Source organism: Malus domestica, chromosome 02, assembly GCF_042453785.1.
Source record: "Malus domestica chromosome 02, GDT2T_hap1".
Taxonomy (NCBI): Eukaryota; Viridiplantae; Streptophyta; class Magnoliopsida; order Rosales; family Rosaceae; genus Malus; species Malus domestica.
The window spans coordinates 5,631,101-5,651,675 of NC_091662.1; the positions used below are offsets into that span (position 1 = coordinate 5,631,101).

At 38.7% G+C, this 20,575-nt stretch overlaps 6 protein-coding genes and 2 non-coding genes across 20 annotated transcripts; 2 read left to right on the plus strand and 6 right to left on the minus strand.

Annotated features, from left to right (window-relative positions):
- Positions 1-692: 692 nt before the first annotated feature.
- On the minus strand, positions 693-3,996 carry LOC103449932 (histone acetyltransferase type B catalytic subunit). The gene is made up of 10 exons (XM_008389260.4): positions 3,852-3,996; positions 3,648-3,689; positions 2,989-3,098; positions 2,785-2,853; positions 2,610-2,648; positions 2,460-2,536; positions 2,243-2,342; positions 2,072-2,153; positions 1,736-1,896; positions 693-1,637 (listed from the first exon to the last, which is right to left on the minus strand). The coding sequence occupies exons 1-10, from the start codon at positions 3,931-3,933 to the stop codon at positions 975-977; spliced, it is 1,425 nt and encodes a 474-aa protein (XP_008387482.2). The 5' UTR covers positions 3,934-3,996; the 3' UTR covers positions 693-974.
- Positions 3,997-5,973: 1,977 nt separating this feature from the next.
- LOC103406798 (large ribosomal subunit protein eL28z-like) lies at positions 5,974-7,982 on the minus strand. 2 transcript variants are annotated; one of them, XM_008345786.4, is made up of 4 exons: positions 7,821-7,982; positions 7,511-7,673; positions 7,240-7,403; positions 5,974-6,374 (listed from the first exon to the last, which is right to left on the minus strand). In XM_008345786.4, exons 2-4 carry the CDS (start codon positions 7,656-7,658, stop codon positions 6,234-6,236), a joined length of 453 nt encoding a protein of 150 aa, XP_008344008.1. In that variant the 5' UTR covers positions 7,659-7,673; positions 7,821-7,982; the 3' UTR covers positions 5,974-6,233. The 2 variants fall into 2 exon arrangements, with proteins under 2 accessions (XP_008344008.1, XP_008344009.1); XM_008345787.4 differs by having other exon boundaries at positions 7,511-7,670; positions 7,821-7,942.
- LOC114823808 (small nucleolar RNA R24) lies at positions 6,979-7,070 on the minus strand. The gene has a single exon (XR_003771755.1). It is a non-coding gene; the product is annotated as a small nucleolar RNA R24 (small nucleolar RNA).
- Positions 7,979-8,050, plus strand: TRNAP-UGG (transfer RNA proline (anticodon UGG)). The gene has a single exon. It is a non-coding gene; the product is annotated as a tRNA-Pro (tRNA).
- A 65-nt stretch (positions 8,051-8,115) lies between these two features.
- LOC103406800 (deoxyhypusine synthase-like) lies at positions 8,116-10,804 on the plus strand. 6 transcript variants are annotated; one of them, XM_070806936.1, is made up of 7 exons: positions 8,116-8,222; positions 8,541-8,938; positions 9,016-9,398; positions 9,497-9,583; positions 9,822-9,927; positions 10,008-10,243; positions 10,454-10,804. In XM_070806936.1, the coding sequence occupies exons 3-7, from the start codon at positions 9,177-9,179 to the stop codon at positions 10,532-10,534; spliced, it is 732 nt and encodes a 243-aa protein (XP_070663037.1). In that variant the 5' UTR covers positions 8,116-8,222; positions 8,541-8,938; positions 9,016-9,176; the 3' UTR covers positions 10,535-10,804. The 6 variants fall into 6 exon arrangements, with proteins under 6 accessions (XP_070663037.1, XP_008344010.2, XP_008344011.2 ...); XM_008345788.4 differs by having other exon boundaries at positions 8,128-8,222; positions 8,634-8,938; positions 9,012-9,398; XM_008345789.4 differs by having other exon boundaries at positions 8,128-8,222; positions 8,655-8,938; positions 9,012-9,398.
- On the minus strand, positions 10,793-13,197 carry LOC103426660 (probable caffeoyl-CoA O-methyltransferase At4g26220). Of its 6 annotated transcripts, none has more exons than XM_070806942.1 (7): positions 12,884-13,015; positions 12,466-12,796; positions 12,067-12,339; positions 11,885-11,964; positions 11,561-11,705; positions 11,358-11,492; positions 10,793-11,264 (listed from the first exon to the last, which is right to left on the minus strand). In XM_070806942.1, exons 3-7 carry the CDS (start codon positions 12,322-12,324, stop codon positions 10,974-10,976), a joined length of 909 nt encoding a protein of 302 aa, XP_070663043.1. In that variant the 5' UTR covers positions 12,325-12,339; positions 12,466-12,796; positions 12,884-13,015; the 3' UTR covers positions 10,793-10,973. The 6 variants fall into 6 exon arrangements, with proteins under 6 accessions (XP_070663043.1, XP_070663047.1, XP_028944136.1 ...); XM_070806946.1 differs by having other exon boundaries at positions 12,067-12,245; positions 12,597-12,796; positions 12,884-13,013; XM_029088303.2 differs by lacking the exon at positions 12,466-12,796 and having other exon boundaries at positions 12,067-12,170; positions 12,884-13,197.
- Positions 13,198-15,935: 2,738 nt separating this feature from the next.
- LOC103400753 (probable caffeoyl-CoA O-methyltransferase At4g26220) lies at positions 15,936-18,118 on the minus strand. Of its 2 annotated transcripts, XM_008339413.4 has the most exons (6): positions 17,896-18,118; positions 17,145-17,248; positions 16,978-17,057; positions 16,656-16,800; positions 16,453-16,587; positions 15,936-16,359 (listed from the first exon to the last, which is right to left on the minus strand). In XM_008339413.4, the coding sequence occupies exons 1-6, from the start codon at positions 18,101-18,103 to the stop codon at positions 16,069-16,071; spliced, it is 963 nt and encodes a 320-aa protein (XP_008337635.2). In that variant the 5' UTR covers positions 18,104-18,118; the 3' UTR covers positions 15,936-16,068. The 2 variants fall into 2 exon arrangements, with proteins under 2 accessions (XP_008337635.2, XP_070663071.1); XM_070806970.1 differs by lacking the exon at positions 16,453-16,587.
- A 615-nt stretch (positions 18,119-18,733) lies between these two features.
- Positions 18,734-20,554, minus strand: LOC103400754 (probable caffeoyl-CoA O-methyltransferase At4g26220). The gene is made up of 6 exons (XM_070814244.1): positions 20,415-20,554; positions 20,227-20,317; positions 20,056-20,135; positions 19,681-19,825; positions 19,475-19,606; positions 18,734-19,280 (listed from the first exon to the last, which is right to left on the minus strand). Exons 2-6 carry the CDS (start codon positions 20,296-20,298, stop codon positions 18,990-18,992), a joined length of 720 nt encoding a protein of 239 aa, XP_070670345.1. The 5' UTR covers positions 20,299-20,317; positions 20,415-20,554; the 3' UTR covers positions 18,734-18,989.
- Positions 20,555-20,575: the final 21 nt, after the last annotated feature.

Below are 20,575 nucleotides of genomic sequence, written 5' to 3' on the forward strand. Positions count from 1 at the left end.
GCATATTAACTTCCATCTTAGCATCATCGACGTTACAGGCCTGTATTAATCCTGGTTCGACATAAAATTCAGCTATATTCAACTTCGTACGTACCTCTCGAAGAATTGAGCAATGAAACAAAAAACACAAAGAACCGTCCTAAATTTCTGACCGAAATGTTCACGCTTCCTGTGTATCTAGAGGGAAGGGCGGAAGGAGAAACAGTTTTCCCTTTTGGGATGGAGGGAGAATATGGAAGGAGGTGAAAGGTGGATTCACATAATTCAGTTCACAACAGGAATAAAAAGTTACAGAAGTAAGCATGTTAACGGCGCTAGCTAGACATGGCATTTTGAACCCGACCAGTTAACCCGACCCAACCCCCGTTAATATTAGTATTTAGATAGATGATTAACAGATCGAGTCACTAACAGGTGAACCCGTTAAATAACAGGTCACTTTGGATCAACCCGTTAGACCCGTTAGCACCCGTTAACATCTGTTAATTAAGGATATTTTAGTAATTTCAGTAAAGTCTTTAACAACAAAATATAAACTCTATGCAAAATAATAACAATAATAATAAGGAAACTTTAACGAAAAGCATCTGGTACTGTTCATTTTAACGAAAAACCACATTTTAACACTAAAAAGTCAATCCTGGTACTATTCATTTTACTCTTTATTTTGTCCTTATCATTAAAACTCAAAGTTTTCAAACCCTTTTCATTAGTTTTCCTTAATAATAATTGTTAACAGGTGAAACGAATGACCCCTTAGCTTAACGGATCAAGTTCAGATGACCCGTTAATTTAACAGGTCGGGTTCAACCAGACCCAGTCTAGCGCTAGCTGCTAAATTTCACAAGTAATGAAGTTCCGCGAATGTTCAAATAACATAAGCTAGAATACGCATAAGCTCAATAATTTACAGATACGCCTCCTCCGATATCCCAATCCACAAAATCCGTTTTCGGTTAACAGATTGAAGACCATTATGATGCCGCGGCAGTGACAGAGATCTGCGAAGACACTTTCTCAGCTATTGATTTGATCTCTTTTACCCTCTCATCAACTAACTGCTGGAGTTGCTCTTCCTGATTTGGTTGATTTTCGTCTATCTGAACAGTACTAGCAGCTTCCCCGGCCTGTGACCTGAACATAACAAATGACATCTCCGGTTCATATTCGCTTGGAACTTCAACCACTCGCTTTCCACCGGCCCCAGAATCTTTTCCTATGAGATCTTCCTTCATGCGATTAGAAATAATTCCCACAAAATCCGCCATGTACTTGTCCACAGGATCAAGCCAGAGATAGAGGAAAACATCCCAGCACTGAAGAAACTGTTTCTTGTTAATTTTCAAACTTTTTCGGGCATCCTCAATGACACTAGTGGCTGGCATGAGCCGAGGAGTGTGTGTCTTCTTCGACAACTTTCCTTGCTTCAGTTGCAAAACTGCTGAGTTAACCGCATCCTTCATTGGATGGAACTTGTTAAGGCGCAGAACATCAACACAAGTACGTACATGCTGGAAGTAATCTAATGGTTCTTCAACAGTGAGGTCATAGACGTTTTCAGATACTGCAACATCATTGAGAACCTCAAGAAGGTATCGTCCATAACCCTTGTGTTGGTAAGGAGGCAATACCAATATCTACCATCAACAAAGAGTCTAGTTAAAAAACTGCACCAATATTGCATAAACAATGAAATTTTATGTGAACTACTGTGTGATATTGACAAGGAGCAAACCTGACTGAGCCGCAACCGAGAACTATCAGGATAATGGTAAAAACGATACACAGCTGTAAAACCAAGCAATACATTGTAGATGTCCCCTTTCTCATCTGTTTTGTTCTGGATCAGGACATACAACTCCCATCTTGGATCCACGACATCAATCGGACTGCTACCTAATTCAAAAAAACAGTATTTGATGTTACAGTGACAATCTTATACTGCACTCCCCTCCCCTCACTTTCCATAACTGAAAGAAAATAGCAGTGTTGCACTCCCCTCCCCTCTCTTTCCATAACCGAAAGAAAATAGCAGTGTTCTGTGATAACACAAAGTAGGTGAAGAAATTACCATCAACAAGAAGAAGAACAAGAGGAATCAAGTGACTGTAAAGGTGTCCAGCAGCTGTCTTGCCAACAACCAAGCGAACAACCTGAAAATGGTTACAGTTATTAAAAAATGCAAGAAAATTTATCATGTTTTAGATAGTGCAAAACAAAAAGCATGGAACATCAAAATCACCTGCAAATCAGAAGTGGTTGCTCCTAGCCCACCATAAGAATCACTTATTTGTCCAATAGAGGTCTTGTGCTGTAACACCTCCCCAGTTGAGACCATGGATCTGCAGACGTTTTAAATGTGGAATTCATGAAAATAAGTAAACAAAAAAAAAATCTAAATCTTATTGCATAAAGTGATTTTGACATTTGATCTATAAAAGGAATGCAAACTTCATTACCTAATCAAATTTCTCTGCGTTGAAAAAGTTTGAAGGAACTCCTCTTCACTCTCAATGAGGGTCTCAGCAAAAATTTTCTGGAGAACACAACTAACTTAGCAGCAGATACTAAACGGGAAGTGATGGTTTAAACTGGGAATTGACGCAAACCTGAAGATCTGATTTCAAATCGGTGATCCCTTTGCCACCCTTGTAACATTTAATAATTGCAATCAGTAATATTTTCTTGATAAAGAGAAAGCTAGGAGCATAAGTAATAAGAGAATTTGGCAGACAGAATATATCGATGCAGAGAGAGAGAGAGCAACAGAACAAGAGTACTTACATCAGTTGTGCTCTCAAATGCAATATCAGCATATGCATGAAACGAAATACTGCTAACCCATATGGCAATCTGCATCCAAAGAAAGATAATAAAGAAGTCATTCTATATCATTCCATTCAAACTATTAAATATCTTTTAACACTATTTGCACCGGAGCAGCAAAGTCCACAAAAGTAAACTTCAATTGAAATGTATAAAGATTACCTTCAATCCTTTGTAACCATATATCTTCCCATCATCATCAAAAGAGCTATTCAAGTCAACAGCTTCAATACAAAAACTGTCTGTAGAACCCACTTCCTCTTTGCTAGAAACTATCGTTGTAGCCATTGGTTAAGCATCCATGTAAAAGTAAAGATTAAGATATTACTAAAATAAAACCAGTGAAGCAAGAAAAACTATCACCAAATAAGACGGATGAAAATATCGTTAAAAAGTAAAACTTTACTATCAGACTCAAAAATTAAACTTTTCCAACCAATCTAAAAATATGTAAACCAATCAACTGCATCTATTCCTACCATCCTCCATCTAAACATTTGAGCGTTCTACGAATCGCAATCCATACATGTAACTAGCTTATTTTCCATCCCAACCTGAAGTCCAATATAACCAAACGTAAAAAATCAAGACCGCCAGTTTTCCATCACCGCAGTTGCGGAATAAACAAACAGCTGAAATGGATGAACTCCCACCCATGGAGAAAAAAAATTGTTTCTTGCCAAGTCAACTACTTTACGGAACCACAACAAGATACCGAACACCGAATCATCAAGAAATAAGTTAACTGAAAGTTAAAATCGACATAATCAAACAGAGTAATCCAATAAACCCAAGAAAAAAGCGCATAAAACCCATCATACCCAGGTAAATCTTGATGCAATCTTTGGCCTCCACTCCAGAATCTGCTCCCAAATCAACGAAAACAAACAAAATCAACGAGTTCAGAAAACGGAACCAGAAACAGAAATAAAAACTGAAATTCGAGAAGAACACGAGGAACTATGGAAGTGCATTCTGAAAACAACGGCAACATAACTGAGGAAACGGAAGTCAGAAGGACTCACCGACGCTGGAGAAGCCGACGCGACGTCGTTTCTTAGGCTCGGTGGCGGTCGGATCGGCGGAGGCTCCTTGCTTCTGGACCATTTTTCGAATTAGGGTTTCCGGAGCTAGAAATGGGAGGGAGAGAGAGCGGGAAATTTACACTGTTGCAAAATGGGGCATCTCTGATATTTATAGCGGGATTTGGTAGAGATAACTCTCACGTGCAATGCACGTGTTACTCATTCCAATTTTCCATTTCTTTTGTCAAAATTTCAATTTTTCAAATGGTGAATTTCACTCTGCTTGGACGGACCAACCAGGCACGGTTCAGCTTGGTCCAGTTTTTTTTTTCAATTTAAAGCTCGTTTGAGTGTATTTTTAAAATGAGTGAAGCGTTGTTTGTGAAAATATTTTTAGAACCAATCCTTAATAAAAATGCAAGTAAATTCAGAAGAAAAAAACAGTTAAAATGCTTCTTGAAATAAGCACATAATTAGTGCTTCTTGCAGAAACCACTTTTAAGTGCTTTTGAAACCGAAAAACATTTTCTTTAAAAGTAGTTTTAATCATTTTAAAAGTATATCCAAAGTTCCAAACGAGTCCTTAGAGCATATCCAAAGGAGATGTCAAAACTGCCACATAGGTATATAACTGTAAAAATTGGCAGCAAACTCTTTCCAACTGAGCCTTCAATTTCCTACGTGACGCTAAGTCAATTGAAGGCAAAGTCTTATGCTGTCAAATCCATTTAATATATTTTTAATAGATTTAATGGAAATATAATAAATATGGTTGTGTATTTTAAGAATTTGATTGGTTGCCTTAATAAATGGACCCCACAAAATGATTAAAAAAATGTTAGGATTACATTATTATTTAACATATCGGATGGATCAAAAAATTGTACAAAATGCCAAATTGCCACATAAACCATTCAATATTAATTTAATGTTTTGAATTTGACATTTTCTTTGAAGATGCTCTTAACAACCGAATTGTGTCATATAATATCTGATACATATCAAAAGGATGGGTTATGAGAGACTTTGCAGGTATACCCAAGATGGCGGGAGGGGCGGGAGGCTGTTTTTTCAACAACGCTGCGATGGTGGAAATAGCTGCAGTTTGTGCTGCGTTGATCTTCTGCAGGGAACAAGGCTGCTCCAAGGTTGAAATAAAGTCTATGCTCAATCTTTAGTTATGATGATCAATGGTAAGGTTTCTACGGATGCTACTTTGGACTGTTATTTATTCGATATTAAGGTCTTAGCGTCTCTACTAGAGAAGATGAAGTTTCTGTTAGTCCCGCGGAGTATGGCTGCTCATGTGGTTGCTTCACATACCGCCTTGCATGATGATTCTTTCTTATAGGATGCTCTTGACCCAGAATTTCTTTTTAATATACTTGTTAAAGATGTATCAACACGTACACAAAATAAGTGTGGCAGAGATGAGGATGCTTCGTGGGATGTGTAGGCACACGAGAAAGGATAAGATTGAGAATGAGGATATCCGAGGTAAAGTAGGAGTAGCCGAAATTGAAGGAAATATGAGAGAAAATCGGTTTCGGTGATTTGGACATGTGCAAATAAGGCCTACTGACGCTCCGGTTCGAAGATGTGACTACGGGACAGAGGTTCAGGGCCGAAGGGGTAGAGGAAGACCTAAGAAAACTTTGGAAGAGACTCTAAGAAAAGACTTAGAGTACTTGGATCTAACGGAGGACATGACACAAAACCGAGCGCAATGACGTTCTAAGATTCATATAGCCAACCCCACTTAATGGGAAAAGGCTTTGTTGTTGTAGTATACTTGTTAAAAGATGTAACCATTCCTATTAGAATTTAATAAAATTTATCATTTGACCTAAAAAAAAAAAAATCAAATCAAACCAAACCGAATGAATCCAAAAACATTAGGTACGGTGAGTCAGTTAGGTCACTTTGATTTTATCTTAACGAGAGCCTAAAAATCAATTTGTCCCAAAACCTAACAACCTTGTTTCAACCTTTGTTCAACTTTGAAAGTAAGGAAGGAAACTGACTAATGTAAATATTTTCAAACCAATTTAAAACAATTTTATTCTATGGTAGATCGGTTAAAGATTCCCCTCCCCAACAATTTAACATTCTAACGCTATCGTTTGTCAAACGATAAAAAACTCTGATTGAAGTAATTTCTAAAAACTACATCTTAGGGCATCGCATTAGGAAATCAATATTCAGCAAAATTTGGCGACAGAAACAAAACACATGATCCTTCCCTTGTTCAGTGAAAGGGCTAAAGTCTTCACATTCTTCAAGAGAGAATATAACACGATCTAAAACCGGAAATCATGTCTCTTTGGACCTGGAAGAGGAAGCTAAAACAGCAAATGAACACAACGATGACACATTTTCCCCTCACTTCCTACCAGGGGTCTTGACAGCCTGCCTGTTCCTCTTCTTCGCACCAGACTTGGCAACCCTGAGGCTCCTGTGAACGGCGCTGAGCCTGGCAAGGGCAGCTTTCTTCAGATCCGGTCTGTAGAAGTTATCCGCAACCTGGAATAATTCACAATTAAAGAACAATTCAGTTAGTGCTGAAATTCATCGACACTTATCCATACATAAAGAGAAGAATTCAGATGCTTAAGAAACATGGAAGACAGAGAGAACAGGGAGCGTGCCGAGGGAAGGGAAGGAGAAAAGGAGGGGGAGTTGAGGGGATGGGGGTGGAGAAAGAGTTAGGACATGGGCACTCAACCAGTTGGAAAAGTTAATACTTTACTGAGAGGTTTAACGGGAAGAAACAATGAAAGCGTATCAAATGTAACAGAAAATAAACTACATCACGTTACAACTACAGTCATCGAAGTTGAATGAAAACCTGAAAACAAGATACAACGATAATTGAAAACTACAGTCATCGAAGTTGAATCAAAACCTGAAAACAAGATGGAAGCAATACAGTTTTGAAAAGGGGAGGTAGGTTCCCTTCAATCTCTACGATCAATTTTCATTCAAAATTAGTTGTTACTAAAAAGTTCGGGTCTTCAAAATCCATGTCAAATCTTCACTCACACACTCAACAAAACAGATATAGGCATACATAACCATCTGCGAAAAACTAGACCAGAACCAAAAATGCATTATATCAGCTAAATAGGGTGCTCAGAAGCCAAGCGTAACAAATGTATTTCATTGAAAATCCCACACAAAGCAGGATCTTCTTACGTGTTAGCTGCTCATCACTGCTAAAAATCAACTCACACATTAACAACACGGCCTACACAGATAAAAACGATGGCAATGGAATTGCGATTACCATCGATTTAAACCAAGAACTATCGAAATTAAGCACATTAACTATTAAACACATACAGCCATATCCGAACCTAAAAGTTATGCTAATCAAATTGTTAATTACCTGATTGGTAACAGCCTTGGCGACGCGGGGAAACTCCTTCCTGATGACAGACTTGTGAAGCAGACTGGCGGGCTTGTTCTGCTTCTTGGTCTTGGTGGTGGCGAGCACCACAGACTGGTCTTTCCCTCCAGCCTGAATAGTCACCGTCTTCTTGTTCGCCAAACCTAAAATTACCCGCCAAAAAAAATTAGAACGACGATTCGGCTTCCTAGGGTTTTACATTATTCTAATTTTATCGGGAAACAAACAGAAAGTGAGAAAAAAAATTTACCGGAATGCTTGTAGGAGTGGAGGTTGTAGAGGTTGTTGGGCTCCTTGCTGAAGCGGACGCCGGCGTTGCCGCGGCCGAACTCCTTCACCAAGAAGGAGTTGTTCTTCTTCACGATCTCCCAGATCAGTTGTCCCGGAACGGTAGCCATCGCGCCTGGATTCTGCTGCAAAAAAAATAATCACAGAAAATCAACGGCTCAGTTTCAACCCCATGACCAAAGGTGATGTGATAAAAACCGCGATCGGAGTCACGGAGATGGAGAGAAATGGAATCGGAGCTCGAGAGGTCTCGGCGATGGCGGAGGACTTACTCTTGCAGTTGCAGAGAGAGACTGAGTGAGAGAGAAAGCGGCTCAAGATTTCGTTTATATAGCTGTCGTCTACAAAAACCCTAGACGATTAAAGCGATCAGCTGAGAGAGAGAAAAACATATGATATGTAAGTTAAATTATAACACCATAATAAGATCGGCCGTTTGGTCTAGTGGTATGATTCTTGCTTTGGGTGCAAGAGGTCCCGAGTTCGATTCTCGGAACGGCCCTTTTTATTTTTAATTATTTTTTCACTTTGCTTATTTTAATTTTAACCTTTTTAGTCAATCTAATTACAACTTTGCCACGCAGCTCCCCTCTCCAGGTTGTTGGCTTTCCTTTTCACAACCCATCGCGGCAGCCATTTTTCTCTGCTCCCGAATTGCCTCTCCCTCTCCGGTGGTAAGCTTTTTTCCCTTCCTCCTAATTTCCAAAAATATATGAAATTTAGTTGATGGGATTAAGAAGGTGAGAACTTTGGTTGGTTGAACTGAAATTTTTTATGTTGTTTTACTTGTTTAATTCTTACTTAATTGTTGCTGTCGTTGTTTTCGATTACGTTCTGCGTTGCTTTCTTAACATTTTTACTCGATAATGAAAGTTTAGCGCCCGTTTGATAACCATTCGATTATTAACTTCGAATTCCGCCTTTTGTGCGAGTTTAAATTAAACTTAGGGCCCGTTTGATGACCATTCGATTATTGATTCGATTGCCTGCAGCATTTTGTAACTTTTCTACCAAGACAAACTAATGTGCATATGTTAATCTGTGAACTCGACGATTTCAAGTAATCCAGCTTAATCTGAATGTAGATTGGACTGTGTTGAGTTCAGATTACTGAGTGAGTGAGCTAAGAGCTGTCCAAATTACAAAGAAAGCGCGGTAGTAGTGAAATACGATTTTGAAATCAGTTAGTGAAGCAATGGGAGATGACCGGTTGGCATCCACGCACTCTACAGTGTTCATAGAGTCAGAGGATTTGCATGGCCAAAGGACTGAAATCGAAGGATATGATTTCAATCAGGGAGTAGACTACCCTCGCCTCGTTAGCTCCATGGTCTCCACCGGCTTCCAAGCCTCCAATCTCGGAGATGCCATTCAAATCGTCAACCAAATGGTAAGTTTCTCTTACCAAACTAACCTAGTTGTCTTTTATTTTTGACCTAATCATTATTTTTGTTGCACTGAAGCTAGATTGGAGTCTAGCAGATGAGGCTATAGATGAAGATTGCAATGAGGAGGAGAGGGATTTGAAATACAGAAAGTCGGTGAAATGCAAGGTGTTTCTAGGTTTTACTTCGAATTTGGTTTCGTCTGGGATTAGAGATACAATTCGGTACTTGGTGGAGCACCATATGGTGGATGTTGTGGTTTCAACTGCTGGGGGTATAGAGGAGGATCTAGTTAAATGCCTTGCGCCCACTTACAGAGGTGATTTCTCTCTACCGGGAGCACTTTTACGGTCAAAAGGCTTGAATCGTATTGGTAATTTGCTTGTTCCTAATGACAACTACTGCAAATTTGAGGATTGGATCATACCAATTTTCGACCAGATGTTGAAGGACCAAACTGAGCAGGCATGATTCTTTTCAAGTTAGTTCTTTTGGGGGGTGTGGGGTGGTGATTAGGCTGTGATCAATATGGTTTTTTCTAATTCTTTCTTTTCTTTTGGCAGAACTTATTGTGGACTCCGTCTAAATTGATTTCACGCTTGGGGAAGGAAATAAATGATCGACGTTCATACCTTTATTGGGCATACAAGGCAAGAAATCAACCTAACCTAACACAGCTCTTAAGCTTCTATAGTATGTTTGCCTCACGAATTACTGGTTTAGAGTCTAAATATGGTTGGATAAGCAATAAGTATGCTTGGACACAGCGTCTTCTGAAATTGTATTTTGACGAGTAGAGTGATTAGAAATAAATATGTGTTGCCTCGGTGGTCAGTTTCAGGACTTAAATGGCACTGTTAGTTAATACTATTTGCGGTTCTTTTCCAGAACAATATCCCAGTTTATTGTCCAGGTTTAACGGATGGCTCACTGGGAGACATGTTGTACTTTCATTCTTTCCGCAGCCCAGGCCTGATCATCGACTTAGTGCAAGGTATGTTGCTCGTTACACTGTCACTGCAGCTGATAATCAACTTGGAAAGTCAAATCGCATAATAGCATGCCTTTGAACAGATATTAGGGCCATGAATGATGAAGCTGTCCATGCAAGCCCAAGGAAGACTGGAATGATCATTCTCGGAGGGGGCATGCCCAAACATCACATTTCCAATGCCAATATGTTTCGTAATGGTGCGGATTATGCTGTCTTCATCAATACTGCGCAAGAGTTTGATGGGAGTGATTCTGGAGCGCGTCCTGACGAGGCTGTATCATGGGGAAAAATACGGGATTCTGCCAAAACTGTCAAGGTATTACTGAATTTAACCCATATATTTACTTTTCTCATTGCGTTTTATCTCTTGTTTTTGGTCGGATTGTTAATCATAACTTCGTATCCACCTAATCCTAACCCTTGTAGCGTTTTCTTTCGTATCCTTTGCATTCTTGAATATGTCATCCTCGTTTCTGTTGTAATATCATTCTGATTATTCTCCACCTTTTTTTTTCGGTTGAACCAGGTGCATTGCGATGCAACAATTGCTTTCCCTCTGCTGGTTGCTGAAACATTTGCGAAGAACGCTGTCCAGACTACGACTTGACACAGTTTTTGATTGCAAAGATTGATTCATAGTATACGTCTTTACATGATAAAGCCGTTAACATAGGGTTAGGAAGCATTCTGATAGCGCATTTCTTCCCCGTATGTTGGATTAAATTGATGTACTTTACTTCCTTTATCTTGGAGGTTGAGACGCCAAACACTTTGGGGAAATTTTGCTCGTTAATGTTGATCATTTTGTTCAGTTTCGTGTTTGGAACTCCTGTATGAATGACAAGTCCATTTACTCGGGCTTACGTTTAACTTCGAACCTCGGTTTGCCATTTCATTAGTAACTGCAAAGATGAAGTTGTTTATGCTTCATTAACAACACTTAGATAAAGCATAGATCACTGCGACAATACATTATTTCATTAGTCAAGGGAGATTGCCAAATCCCCGAGCTTTAGACATGTAAGATTACATCTTTCGAGCCAGAATCAGTAAAGACGACGACAGATTGTGATCCCATCACCCAAAGAAGCATGCGAAATCTGGACACGAGGATCGGCTGCAAGGAACTTGTTAAACTCGATGGTCGCCGGTCTGCTTGGTTTCTTGCTCTCTGGAGTCAACTCATCAGGCATTACAACCGTTCCTCCCCAGAGGGTGTTATCATAGACAACTAAACCACCCACCTTCAACAGCTTCATTAGCCTCTCATGGTAGTTCCAGTAGTTGTCCTTGTCGGCATCGATGAAAGCAAAGTCGAAACTTCCTTCGTTTTCATGCTGCACACAAAACCACGAGAAAGCGAAAAAGGTCACAACTATGGTTTTTCTTATTTCAGCTGAAGATTATGGTTTGAAACGCAAAATCCTAACATTTTCTAGTAGCTTATCAAGAACCGGTAGGGCCTGGGATTCAATGAAGTCGATTTTGTGCGCAACACCGGCTTTCTTTATGATTGGAAGCCCTATTTGCTCATACGCCTCACGATTCACATCTATGGCTACAATCTGCAGTACAACAAATTATGAGCTCAATGTGACAGGAAGAGCAGATTCAGATATTAGTAGTGACAGACCTTGCCATCGTCGGGAATTGTAAGAGCAGTAAGGAGGAGAGAGTATCCGGTGAAAACGCCAACTTCAATCGTTTTCTTTGCATCTACGAGCTTCAACAGCATGGCCATTAACTGACCTGCATCTGGTGCAGTAGCCATCTCAGCCCTGAAAACATACTAGCTAATTAAAAATCCTCCTCGAGAGTTTGATCAAGAAATTCTCGACTGTTTTCGCTCACTCAACTAAAGTGTATGCCAAGTTCTAGCTTGGCTACAAGAAGCTTAATGAACTTAAAAAGCAGGCAATCTTACAACAAGTTCTGCTAAGATATGAAGGATCATAACCTCGGGTGGCTGGCGGTGGCAGCTCTTAGCTCCTTGAGAGGCTCCGGTTCACGTGGATATACACTGGTCTCCAAGATATACTGTCACACTCACATTGACATTGTTAAAAAAGAAAAAAAACAAGATTTAACAATTTTAAACAGAAACAGGCAAAGCAAAAGTTGAGGGAACGGCGTTGTAACCTGATATAACTCGTCACTCTGCAGCAGTCCCTTGTTCACCGGATTCCCGTCCTTTTTAACGCTGTGCTCCATTTGCAAAGAGAAAGCAACTAGTCCAAGCAATTCTACAAATCCAACAGTTACGGACAGATTAATCGAAACTCGATGGACATGTTTGTACAATGGCAGAGAGAGCAACCCTGCAAAACTAAACTTCAATGGCACCAAAAATCCCAAAGTTTTGAACTTTTGAGTAACAAATTCCCACCTTTTGATCATTTTAAATAAAGAAAACTAATTATAGACAAAATAAAGGGTAAAGTGAATAGTACCAAGATTAACTTTTTAGTGTAAAAATGTGGTTTTTCGTTAAAGTAAACAGTACCGTGCTTTTCGTTAAAGTTCCTTTAAATAATCAACGAAGGCAGTCTATAAGGATCTTAAAATTCCAACATAAAACAATTTTCTATGAAGATATAAACTCATCAACTCCTATAAATTTCACAAACTGATAAAAGCCATAGTAGGGAAAGGGGAATTGAACCCGGGACCTCGAAATAATGGTTTTAACCTACGGAACTACAAGAACATTGACTCGCACCAACTTTGATCAAGCTAAATAACCCAAAACCCCATTTCTCGGCTACTCATCAATCTCAAACTTCCCACGATTCCGATTACATTTCTTAGGCCACAAGGTTTCTGGGTTTTTTTCCCCTTCATTTCTTCCTCAATTCTAAATCTTTGCAATCTGTTCATAAAAACAATTCAGCACAAAACATTGCAGCCTCAACTTTTTTTTAACAGAGAATTACTGTGAAGAAAGAAAGAGAAGTACCCGATCCCGATGATTACAAGTGAAGGTAGAGTCTTCCGTCGTTGGAGCGATGGTGAACCGAATCGACACTTCTCTGCCCACAACAAATCATAAATAAATATGCTTTGATGAGTTGAGAATTTCTCGTGACTATTGTTGCTGGACTTGTTTATTTGCTGCCCCTTTGAACTTTTCAAACTCTTTATTTTGAATGTAAGTTCGTTAGTCAAAAGAATTTTCACATTATAATAATTTCATGAATTAATACTCATATTTTTAGTTCAGCAACCAAAGCATCAATTGGATCAAAATTCAAAGATCATTGCTTCAATTTTTTTAATTATGAAATGGCGAATAACTTCAAAATGAGAGATTTTTTAGTATGCTAGAAATACGGTATGGGTACATCAAGTGTAACAATACAATTAGTTGAAAATTTGATAAAAAAGTCAACCAATTATATTATGACACTACTTGTAGTGACCGTGTTTTCGGCACGTTAAAAACTATGGAACTTTAACGAAAAGCATCCGATATTGTTTATTTTAACGAAAAATCATATTTTTACACTAAAAAGTTAATTCTGATACTATTCATTTTACCCTTTATTTTATCCTTATCATTAAAATTAAAAATTAATCTCCTTAAAAACTAAATAAAAAAAGACAGAGCCAATACAAATCTACCGACACAAAAAATAAAAAAAGACAAGTCGAATCACAATAAAACCAAGCACCATCAAAGCAAAAGCAAACTCAACAGTAAAAGCGGGCTCTTTACTCATTATTTCACATATGGTTTGGTCCAAGTAGCAATAATACAACCTCAATTATTTCGCATATAGTTTGATCCTAAGTAGCAATAGTACAACCTCAATTATTTCGATCATTTCACATCGTTGATTCTCATTCATGACTTATCTCGATAATTTTGTAAATCTATTCTATTAAAAAAGATGCCTTGTCAACTTTTTATCTTTTTTTTTCTTATTTTTCCTTCACTTCTTCACTTTTATACATAAAGTTGACATGAGGAGGGTAAAATAGTAATTTTATATCTTTTGAGAAAATGATAATCATATCCTTATTTTTACTATTTTACCTTTTTTTTTTTTTTTGTAGAAAATGACAATCATATTCATATTTTACCCTCACTTTTGATACACAATATTTACATAAGAGGACGAAATAAAATGAAATTATTCACACACACAAAGTGAGAAAACGACAATCATATTTCTATTTTTCCTATTTTACCCTAACTTTTGATACATAATATTTACATAAGGAGGACAAAACATTAATTATGTAATATTAAAAAAAATACACTTATTAAGAGAAATTGTTTATCTACACAAAGTGTATGTTCTCTGATAGTAGTAATTATAGATGTAACTCAAGTTATGGATAATACTTGTTCGTCAAGCATTTTATTTAACTTGATCAGCAAACGCCATATTGTGATCCCGTCACCCATCGTAACCTTGAAAATTTCGACGCGAGTGTCAGCGGAAACCAATTCGTTTAACTCAATTGCACACTGCCGCCACTCCCTTTTGGCCTCCGGAACATCCTCTTCCAGCCAAGCAACTGTTCCTCCCCAGAGTGTGTTATCGTACATTACCATCCCGCCAACCTTAATCCGTTTGATTAGCCTCTCTTGGTAATTCTAGTAGTTGTTCTTGTCCGCGTCAACGAAAGCAAAGTCGAAACTCCCTTCCTTCTCTGGCTGCAGAAAAATATGCACGAAGAACTACCAATCTTCAAATACAAGAAACTGAAAAGGTAAGAGTCAGAAACAAAGTTTAGGGAAGTGATTTCCACACGTATCTTTTCTCCGCCTGCTGCACACTCCTGTTACACGGAAGGAGAAAATGAATGTGCGGTTATCACTTTCTAAAGTCTTAAGAGTACAGAGTTTCTCAGCTTACGTCTTGTAACAGTTTATCAAGAATTGGCAGAGCTGGGGACTCAATGAAGTCGATTTTGTTTTCGACGCCAGCTTTTTTGATACTTGGCAACCCCATTTCGTATGCTTTTCGGTCGATGTCTACGGCCGTAATCTGCAAGGCATAATGTTTGTTGTAGGTAAACATATATCAGCTGAATTGGAGAGAGGTATGTCATCAGGAGTTGGGAGAGCCGTGAGGAGAAGAGAGTAGCCGGTAAAAATTCCGATTTCAATTGCCGTTTTCGGATTCACCAGCTTCAAGAGAAGGGCCATGAACTGACCTGAATCAGTGAAGTGCTCATGAAAGCCCTGCACAGTAAAACTGTTAAACCCTATATTGATCTGGGTGAAGCATAAGAAGGTTCCACAGAAGACTTGCTAACATTTTGTAATTGAAGAAACTACCACAAGACATGCTAACAAGTTGGCTTTCTAACCAAAATGGCTTATTTCAAATAGTTCAGGTTAATTTACCAAAAAATAGTTTAAAAGGTCAATTTCAACTTGAGTAATAGTTCAAAATGTCAAACAGCAGTTTATCCTTATAAATATAAAAACACTCATCAAGTTTATTAATTCAATTTTGCAATTCCATTCACTGCATAGTCTATCAAATAGAAAGGGAGCATTAGTTGGGAACTGGATCCCCTTCGGATCCATATATACTGAGCCTGCTGAGCAGGCGATCCGGATCGTTGAAATTTGATTAAACGGCTAAAATTATTATCACTTTTAGAGGGTCCTCTGTTTGTAACTGTTAGATCAAATTTCAACGGCCCGGATCGCCTGCTCAGTAGGCTCAGTTTTATTGGATCCGAAGGGAATCCGATTCCTAGAATTTCATCATCGCATTCTGTGAGGGAGTTTCCTGCATAATTTGGATAGGGAAATTTAGAAAAATAACTAAAATTTATGCCTCATATAGAATTATAGTCATCCTTTCAAATTTTTGATAATTATAACAAAAAAATTGATATAAAAGTACTAATATACCCCCGCTAACAAAAAACTTCACTTTTTTTCTTTTTAGTACATCGATATATTTGTTCTCCATTTATTCTTAACCGTGAAAAAAATTAAGTGCATAATCTTGTTTATTAACAACACTTAGACAAAGCAGAGATCACTCAACAATAAATTATTTCATTGAAACTATTTTGAGTTCTTAAAACATAAATATCAAATCTCCAATTGTCAAGGGAGATTGCCAAGTCCCCGAGCTTTAGACATGTAAGGCTACATCTTTCAAGAAAGAATCAGTAAAGTCGACGACAAATTGTGATCCCATCACCCAAAGAAGCATGTGAAATCTGGACACGAGGATCGGCTGCAAGTAACTTGTTAAGCTCGATTGTCGCCTGTTTGCCTGGTTTCCTGAACTCCGGAATCAACTCATCAGGCATTACAACCGTTCCTCCCCAGAGGGTGTTATCATAGACAACTATACCACCCACCTTCAACAGCTTCATTAACCTCTCATGGTAGTTCCAGTAGTTGACCTTGTCGGCATCGATGAAAGCAAAGTCGAAACTTCCTTCGTTTTCATGCTGCAAACAAAACCACGAGAAAGCGAAAAATGTCACAACTATGGTTTTTCTTATTTCGGCTGAAGATTATGGTTTGAAACGTAAAATACTTGCATTTTCTAGTAGCTTATCAAGAACCGGTAGGGCCTGGGATTCAATGAAGTCGATTTTGTGCTCAACACCGGCTTTCTTTATGATTGGAAGCCCTATTTGCTCATACGTCTCACGATTCACATCTATGGCTACAATCTGCAGTACAACAAATTATGAGCTCAACGCGACCGGAAGAGCAGATTCAGATATTAGTAGTGACAGACCTTGCCATCGTCAGGAATTGTAAGAGCAGTGAGGAGGAGAGAGTATCCGGTGAAAACGCCAACTTCAATAGTTTTCTTTGCATCTACTAGCTTCAACAGCATGGCCATTAACTGACCTGCATCTGGTGCAGTAGCCATCTCAGCCCTGAAAACAAACTAGCTAATTAAAAACCCTCCTCGACAGTTTGATCAAGAAATGCTCGACAGTTTTCGCTCGCTTAGACGAAGTGTATGCCAAGTTCTAGCCTGGCTTGGTAGCTTAATGAACTTAAAAAGCAGGCAATCTTAAAACAAGTTCTGCTAAGATATGTAGGATCATAACCTCGGGTGGCTGGCGGTGGCAGCTCTAAGCTCCTTGAGAGGCTCCGGTTCATGTGGATACACACTAGTCTCCAAGATATACTGTCACATCGACATTGTTAAAAAACAAGATTTAACAAATTTAATCAGAAACAGGCAAAGCGAAAGTTGAGGGAACGGCGTTGTAACCTGATATAACTCGTCACTCTGCAGCAGTCCCTTCTTCTCTAGATTCAGGTCCTTTTTGGCGCTGTGCTCCATTTGCAAAGAGAAAGCAACTAGTCCAAGCAATTCTACAAATCCAACAGTTACGGACAGATTAATCGAAACTCGATGGACATGTTGTACAATGGCAGAGAGGGTACCACTGCAAAACTGAACTTCAATGGCACCAAAAATCCCCAAGTTCTGAACTTTTGAGTAACAAATTCCCACATTTTGATCCTTTTAAATTAAGGGAAATTAATAAAAATGGTTTGAAAACTTTGAGTTTTAACTATAACGACAAAATAAAAGGTAAAGTGAAAAGTAGCAGGATTGACTTTTTAGTGTAAAAATGTGATTTTTCGTTAAAGTGAATACTGCTGGATGTTTTTTTTTTTAAATTAACAGTGAAGGCTCAACAGTCTATAAAATTTCTCTAAAATTTTTTCTATGAAGATAAAATAAAATCAGACAACATAACATAACCCATCAACCCAATTCCACAAATTGATAAAACCAATAGTGGGGAAAGGGATTTGAACCCGGAATCTCGGACAAATGGTCTTAACCAACCAAACTACAAGCCCGTTTACTCGCACCAACTTTGATCAAGCAAGATAACCCACATCCCCATTTCTCAGCTACTAAACTTCCCACGATTCCAATTAGATATCTTAGGCTACAAGTTTTCTGGGTTTTTTATACAGAGAATACCAGTGAAGAAAGAGAGAATTACCCGATGATCCAAGGTGAAGGCCGAGTCTTCCGTCTTTGGACTTTGAATTTGCAGCAGCGATGGTGAACCGAATCAACACCTCTCTAAATAAATATGTTTTTGATGAGTTGGGGATTTCTCCCGTGGCACCCGACCCACCCACCAAGCTGCTGACATATATTCCACCAACCGCTGTTGAGGAAAGTTGTACTGCCTTTGTCTTTGGCATGAGCTTTGGGAAATGTACATTTCAGCAAGGCTGTGACAAATGAAAGTTGAGATGAACACGCTACTAGCTCGACATTAATTATTTGTTAAAAGGACGAATTTTGTATCAGTAATATTGATATTCGTATGAGCTAAGCGTTGATGCATCTTTTTCATTAAAATATTATGCAGCAATAGCGTGCAACAACATATAAATATTTTGTCTTTAAAAAATGAAAAACGAAGAGATGAACTGCGGAATTTGAAACAATAGACATAAAATAAGGACCACGCACTTGTTCTACATTGAGTTTCAATCCAAAACAATTTAGCTGACATTTCAAATGGCTTTGAATACCTTTTTTTTCTTTTTTTCTTATAAAGGTGAATCTGCACTGATTTTTTATTATTATAAAAAATAGACCAGTTGGTGGCTTCGTCACTGCAATCTACCATTTTCAGGAGTTGAGAAGACTTACTGAGGTATCTCAATCTCCCTGATCATCATTGTGTGAGTCATCAGCACTAAAAATCTAATTATAAAACCGCGAATACAATTCAGAAGAGAAACATACATATATGACCCACAACCACAAAGGGCCAATACAAATCTACTCAAACAAACATAAAATATACAAGACGAATCACAAAATAAACCAAGCATCACCAAAAGCAAAGGAAATTTTAGGCTTTGCTCTTTTTTATTTCACATGTAGTTTGGTCCGAAGTAGCAATAATACACCCTTATTTTCCATATATTTTTAGGTATTATTATTCTTATTCATGACTTCTCTTGATAAATGTGCCTTCTGATTAATATAATACTAAATATTTGACAACATAATTTTGTAAATATGGAACCCTAGTTATGCATAATGCTTGCTTATCAAGTATATTGTTCTACTGGATCAGCAAACGCGCCAGCAGATTGTGATCCCGTCGCCCAATGGAACCTGGGAAATTTCGACGCGAGCGTCAGCGGAAACCAATTCATTAAACTCAATTGCACACCGCCGCCACTCCCTTTTGGCCTCCGGAGCATCCTCTTCCGGCCAAGCAACTGTTCCTCCCCAGAGTGTGTTATCATACATTACCATCCCGCCAACCTTAATCAGTTTCATTAGCCTTTCGTGGTAGTTCCAGTAGTTGTTCTTGTCCGCGTCAACGAAAGCAAAGTCGAAACTCCCTTCCTTCTCTGGCTGCAGAAAAACATGCATGAAGCAGTACCAATCTTCAAGTACAAGAAACTGAAAGGATAGAGTCAAAAACAAAGTTCAGGGAAGTGATTTTCGCACGTCTTTTCTCCTCTGCACACTCTTGTTATACAGAAGGAGAAAATGGGTAGGCGGTTATCACTTTCCGAAGTCTTAGAGTACTGAGTTTCTCGGCTTACGTCTTCTAAGAGTTTATCAAGAATTGGCATAGCTGGGGACTCAATGAAGTCGATTTTGTTTTCGACGCCAGCTTTTTTTATACTTGGCAACCCCATTTCGTATGCTTTTCGGTCGGTGTCTATGGCCGTAATCTGCAAGGCATAACGTTTGCGGTAGGTAAACATATATCAGCTGAATTGGAGAGAGGTATGTACCAAGTACCAACCTTGCCATCATCAGGAATTGTGAGAGCCGTGAGGAGAAGAGAGTAGCCGGTAAAAACTCCGATTTCAATTGCCTTCTTTGGATTCACCAGCTTCAAGAGAAGGGCCATGAACTGACCGGAATCCGGTGAAGTGCTCATGAAAGCCCTGCACAGTAAAACTGTTAAACCCTAGATTGATCCGAGCGAAGGATAAAATGGTTCCACATAAGACATGCTACAACAATAACAACAATCAAGCCTTTCCCACTAAGTGGAGTGGGCTGTATGAATTCTAGAGCGCCATTGCTCTCGGTTTTGCGCCAATATTTTTTAATTTCACAGCTTTACTGCACCTACGTTTTGGTGTAATAGTTGGAAATTAATATGAAGACTTACATGGGGTGGTTTGAAGCAGCAATCCTCAGTTCCTTGAGAGCATTTGGTTCTCTTGGGTACACACTAGTTTTCAATATATACTGCCACATTATTTTAACTCCAAGTTTAATTGTTAATTTTATGATTAGTACACAAGTAATCTCGAATTAGGAAAACTACATATGCAGTTACCTCTTGTAACTTCTGGCTCTGCAATACAGTCGGATTACCGGCCGTAATCGCCTGCTTTCGGGTTTTCTCCATTGATCTCCTGAAAATCCTCCTACAGAAAGAAGCAAATTTGAGCTTGTAACATTTTTTTGTTTTTCCTTTTTATAAATTTTTGTACGTGGGTTTTGGCTCACAAGCTTTGTGTTTACCTTGTTAGGTAAAGCAGTTCTCACCCAGCTTCTTCGGTTGGGACCTCACACACTTTACTGTCATCCTAGGAACATGCCATTGGAAATCGAACCGCTAGGGAAATGTGCCCGCCTCTTTGCACCCGAATTGTATTCCCGCCCCAAATTAGAGTAGTTTAAAA

Bases quoted from the DNA above. Each gene is read 5' to 3' on its own strand.
- LOC103406798 (XM_008345786.4), bottom strand. From the start codon at position 7,658: ATGGCTACCGTTCCGGGACAACTGATCTGGGAGATCGTGAAGAAGAAC. The intron at 7,404-7,510 runs GTAAATTTTTTT...GGGTAATTTTAG, and splicing joins CCACTCCTACAAGCATTCCG to GTTTGGCGAACAAGAAGACG. The intron at 6,375-7,239 runs GTAATTAACAAT...GAATTATTCCAG, and splicing joins CCAAGGCTGTTACCAATCAG to GTTGCGGATAACTTCTACAG.
- LOC103426660 (XM_070806942.1), bottom strand. From the start codon at position 12,324: ATGATCAAAAGGTGGGAATTTGTTACTCAAAAGTTCAAAACTTTGGGA. The intron at 11,965-12,066 runs GTTACAACGCCG...TGAGTGTGACAG, and splicing joins AGAGTGACGAGTTATATCAG to TATATCTTGGAGACCAGTGT. The intron at 11,706-11,884 runs GTTATGATCCTT...GTATGTTTTCAG, and splicing joins GCCACCGCCAGCCACCCGAG to GGCTGAGATGGCTACTGCAC.
- LOC103406800 (XM_008345788.4), top strand. From the start codon at position 8,744: ATGGGAGATGACCGGTTGGCATCCACGCACTCTACAGTGTTCATAGAG. The intron at 9,928-10,007 runs GTATGTTGCTCG...GCCTTTGAACAG, and splicing joins GATCATCGACTTAGTGCAAG to ATATTAGGGCCATGAATGAT. The intron at 10,244-10,453 runs GTATTACTGAAT...CGGTTGAACCAG, and splicing joins ATTCTGCCAAAACTGTCAAG to GTGCATTGCGATGCAACAAT.
- LOC103400754 (XM_070814244.1), bottom strand. From the start codon at position 20,298: ATGGAGAAAACCCGAAAGCAGGCGATTACGGCCGGTAATCCGACTGTA. The intron at 19,607-19,680 runs GTTGGTACTTGG...TATGCCTTGCAG, and splicing joins CAATTCCTGATGATGGCAAG to ATTACGGCCATAGACACCGA. The intron at 19,281-19,474 runs GTAAGCCGAGAA...GTTTTTCTGCAG, and splicing joins TTGATAAACTCTTAGAAGAC to CCAGAGAAGGAAGGGAGTTT.
- LOC103400753 (XM_008339413.4), bottom strand. From the start codon at position 18,103: ATGCCAAAGACAAAGGCAGTACAACTTTCCTCAACAGCGGTTGGTGGA. The intron at 16,588-16,655 runs GTCTGTCACTAC...GTTGTACTGCAG, and splicing joins CAATTCCTGACGATGGCAAG to ATTGTAGCCATAGATGTGAA. The intron at 16,360-16,452 runs GCAAGTATTTTA...TTTTGTTTGCAG, and splicing joins TTGATAAGCTACTAGAAAAT to CATGAAAACGAAGGAAGTTT.
- LOC103449932 (XM_008389260.4), bottom strand. From the start codon at position 3,933: ATGGTCCAGAAGCAAGGAGCCTCCGCCGATCCGACCGCCACCGAGCCT. The intron at 3,690-3,851 runs GTGAGTCCTTCT...ATTTGGGAGCAG, and splicing joins CGTCGGCTTCTCCAGCGTCG to ATTCTGGAGTGGAGGCCAAA. The intron at 1,897-2,071 runs GTAATTTCTTCA...TTTTTGAATTAG, and splicing joins TGTTCTTCTTCTTGTTGATG to GTAGCAGTCCGATTGATGTC.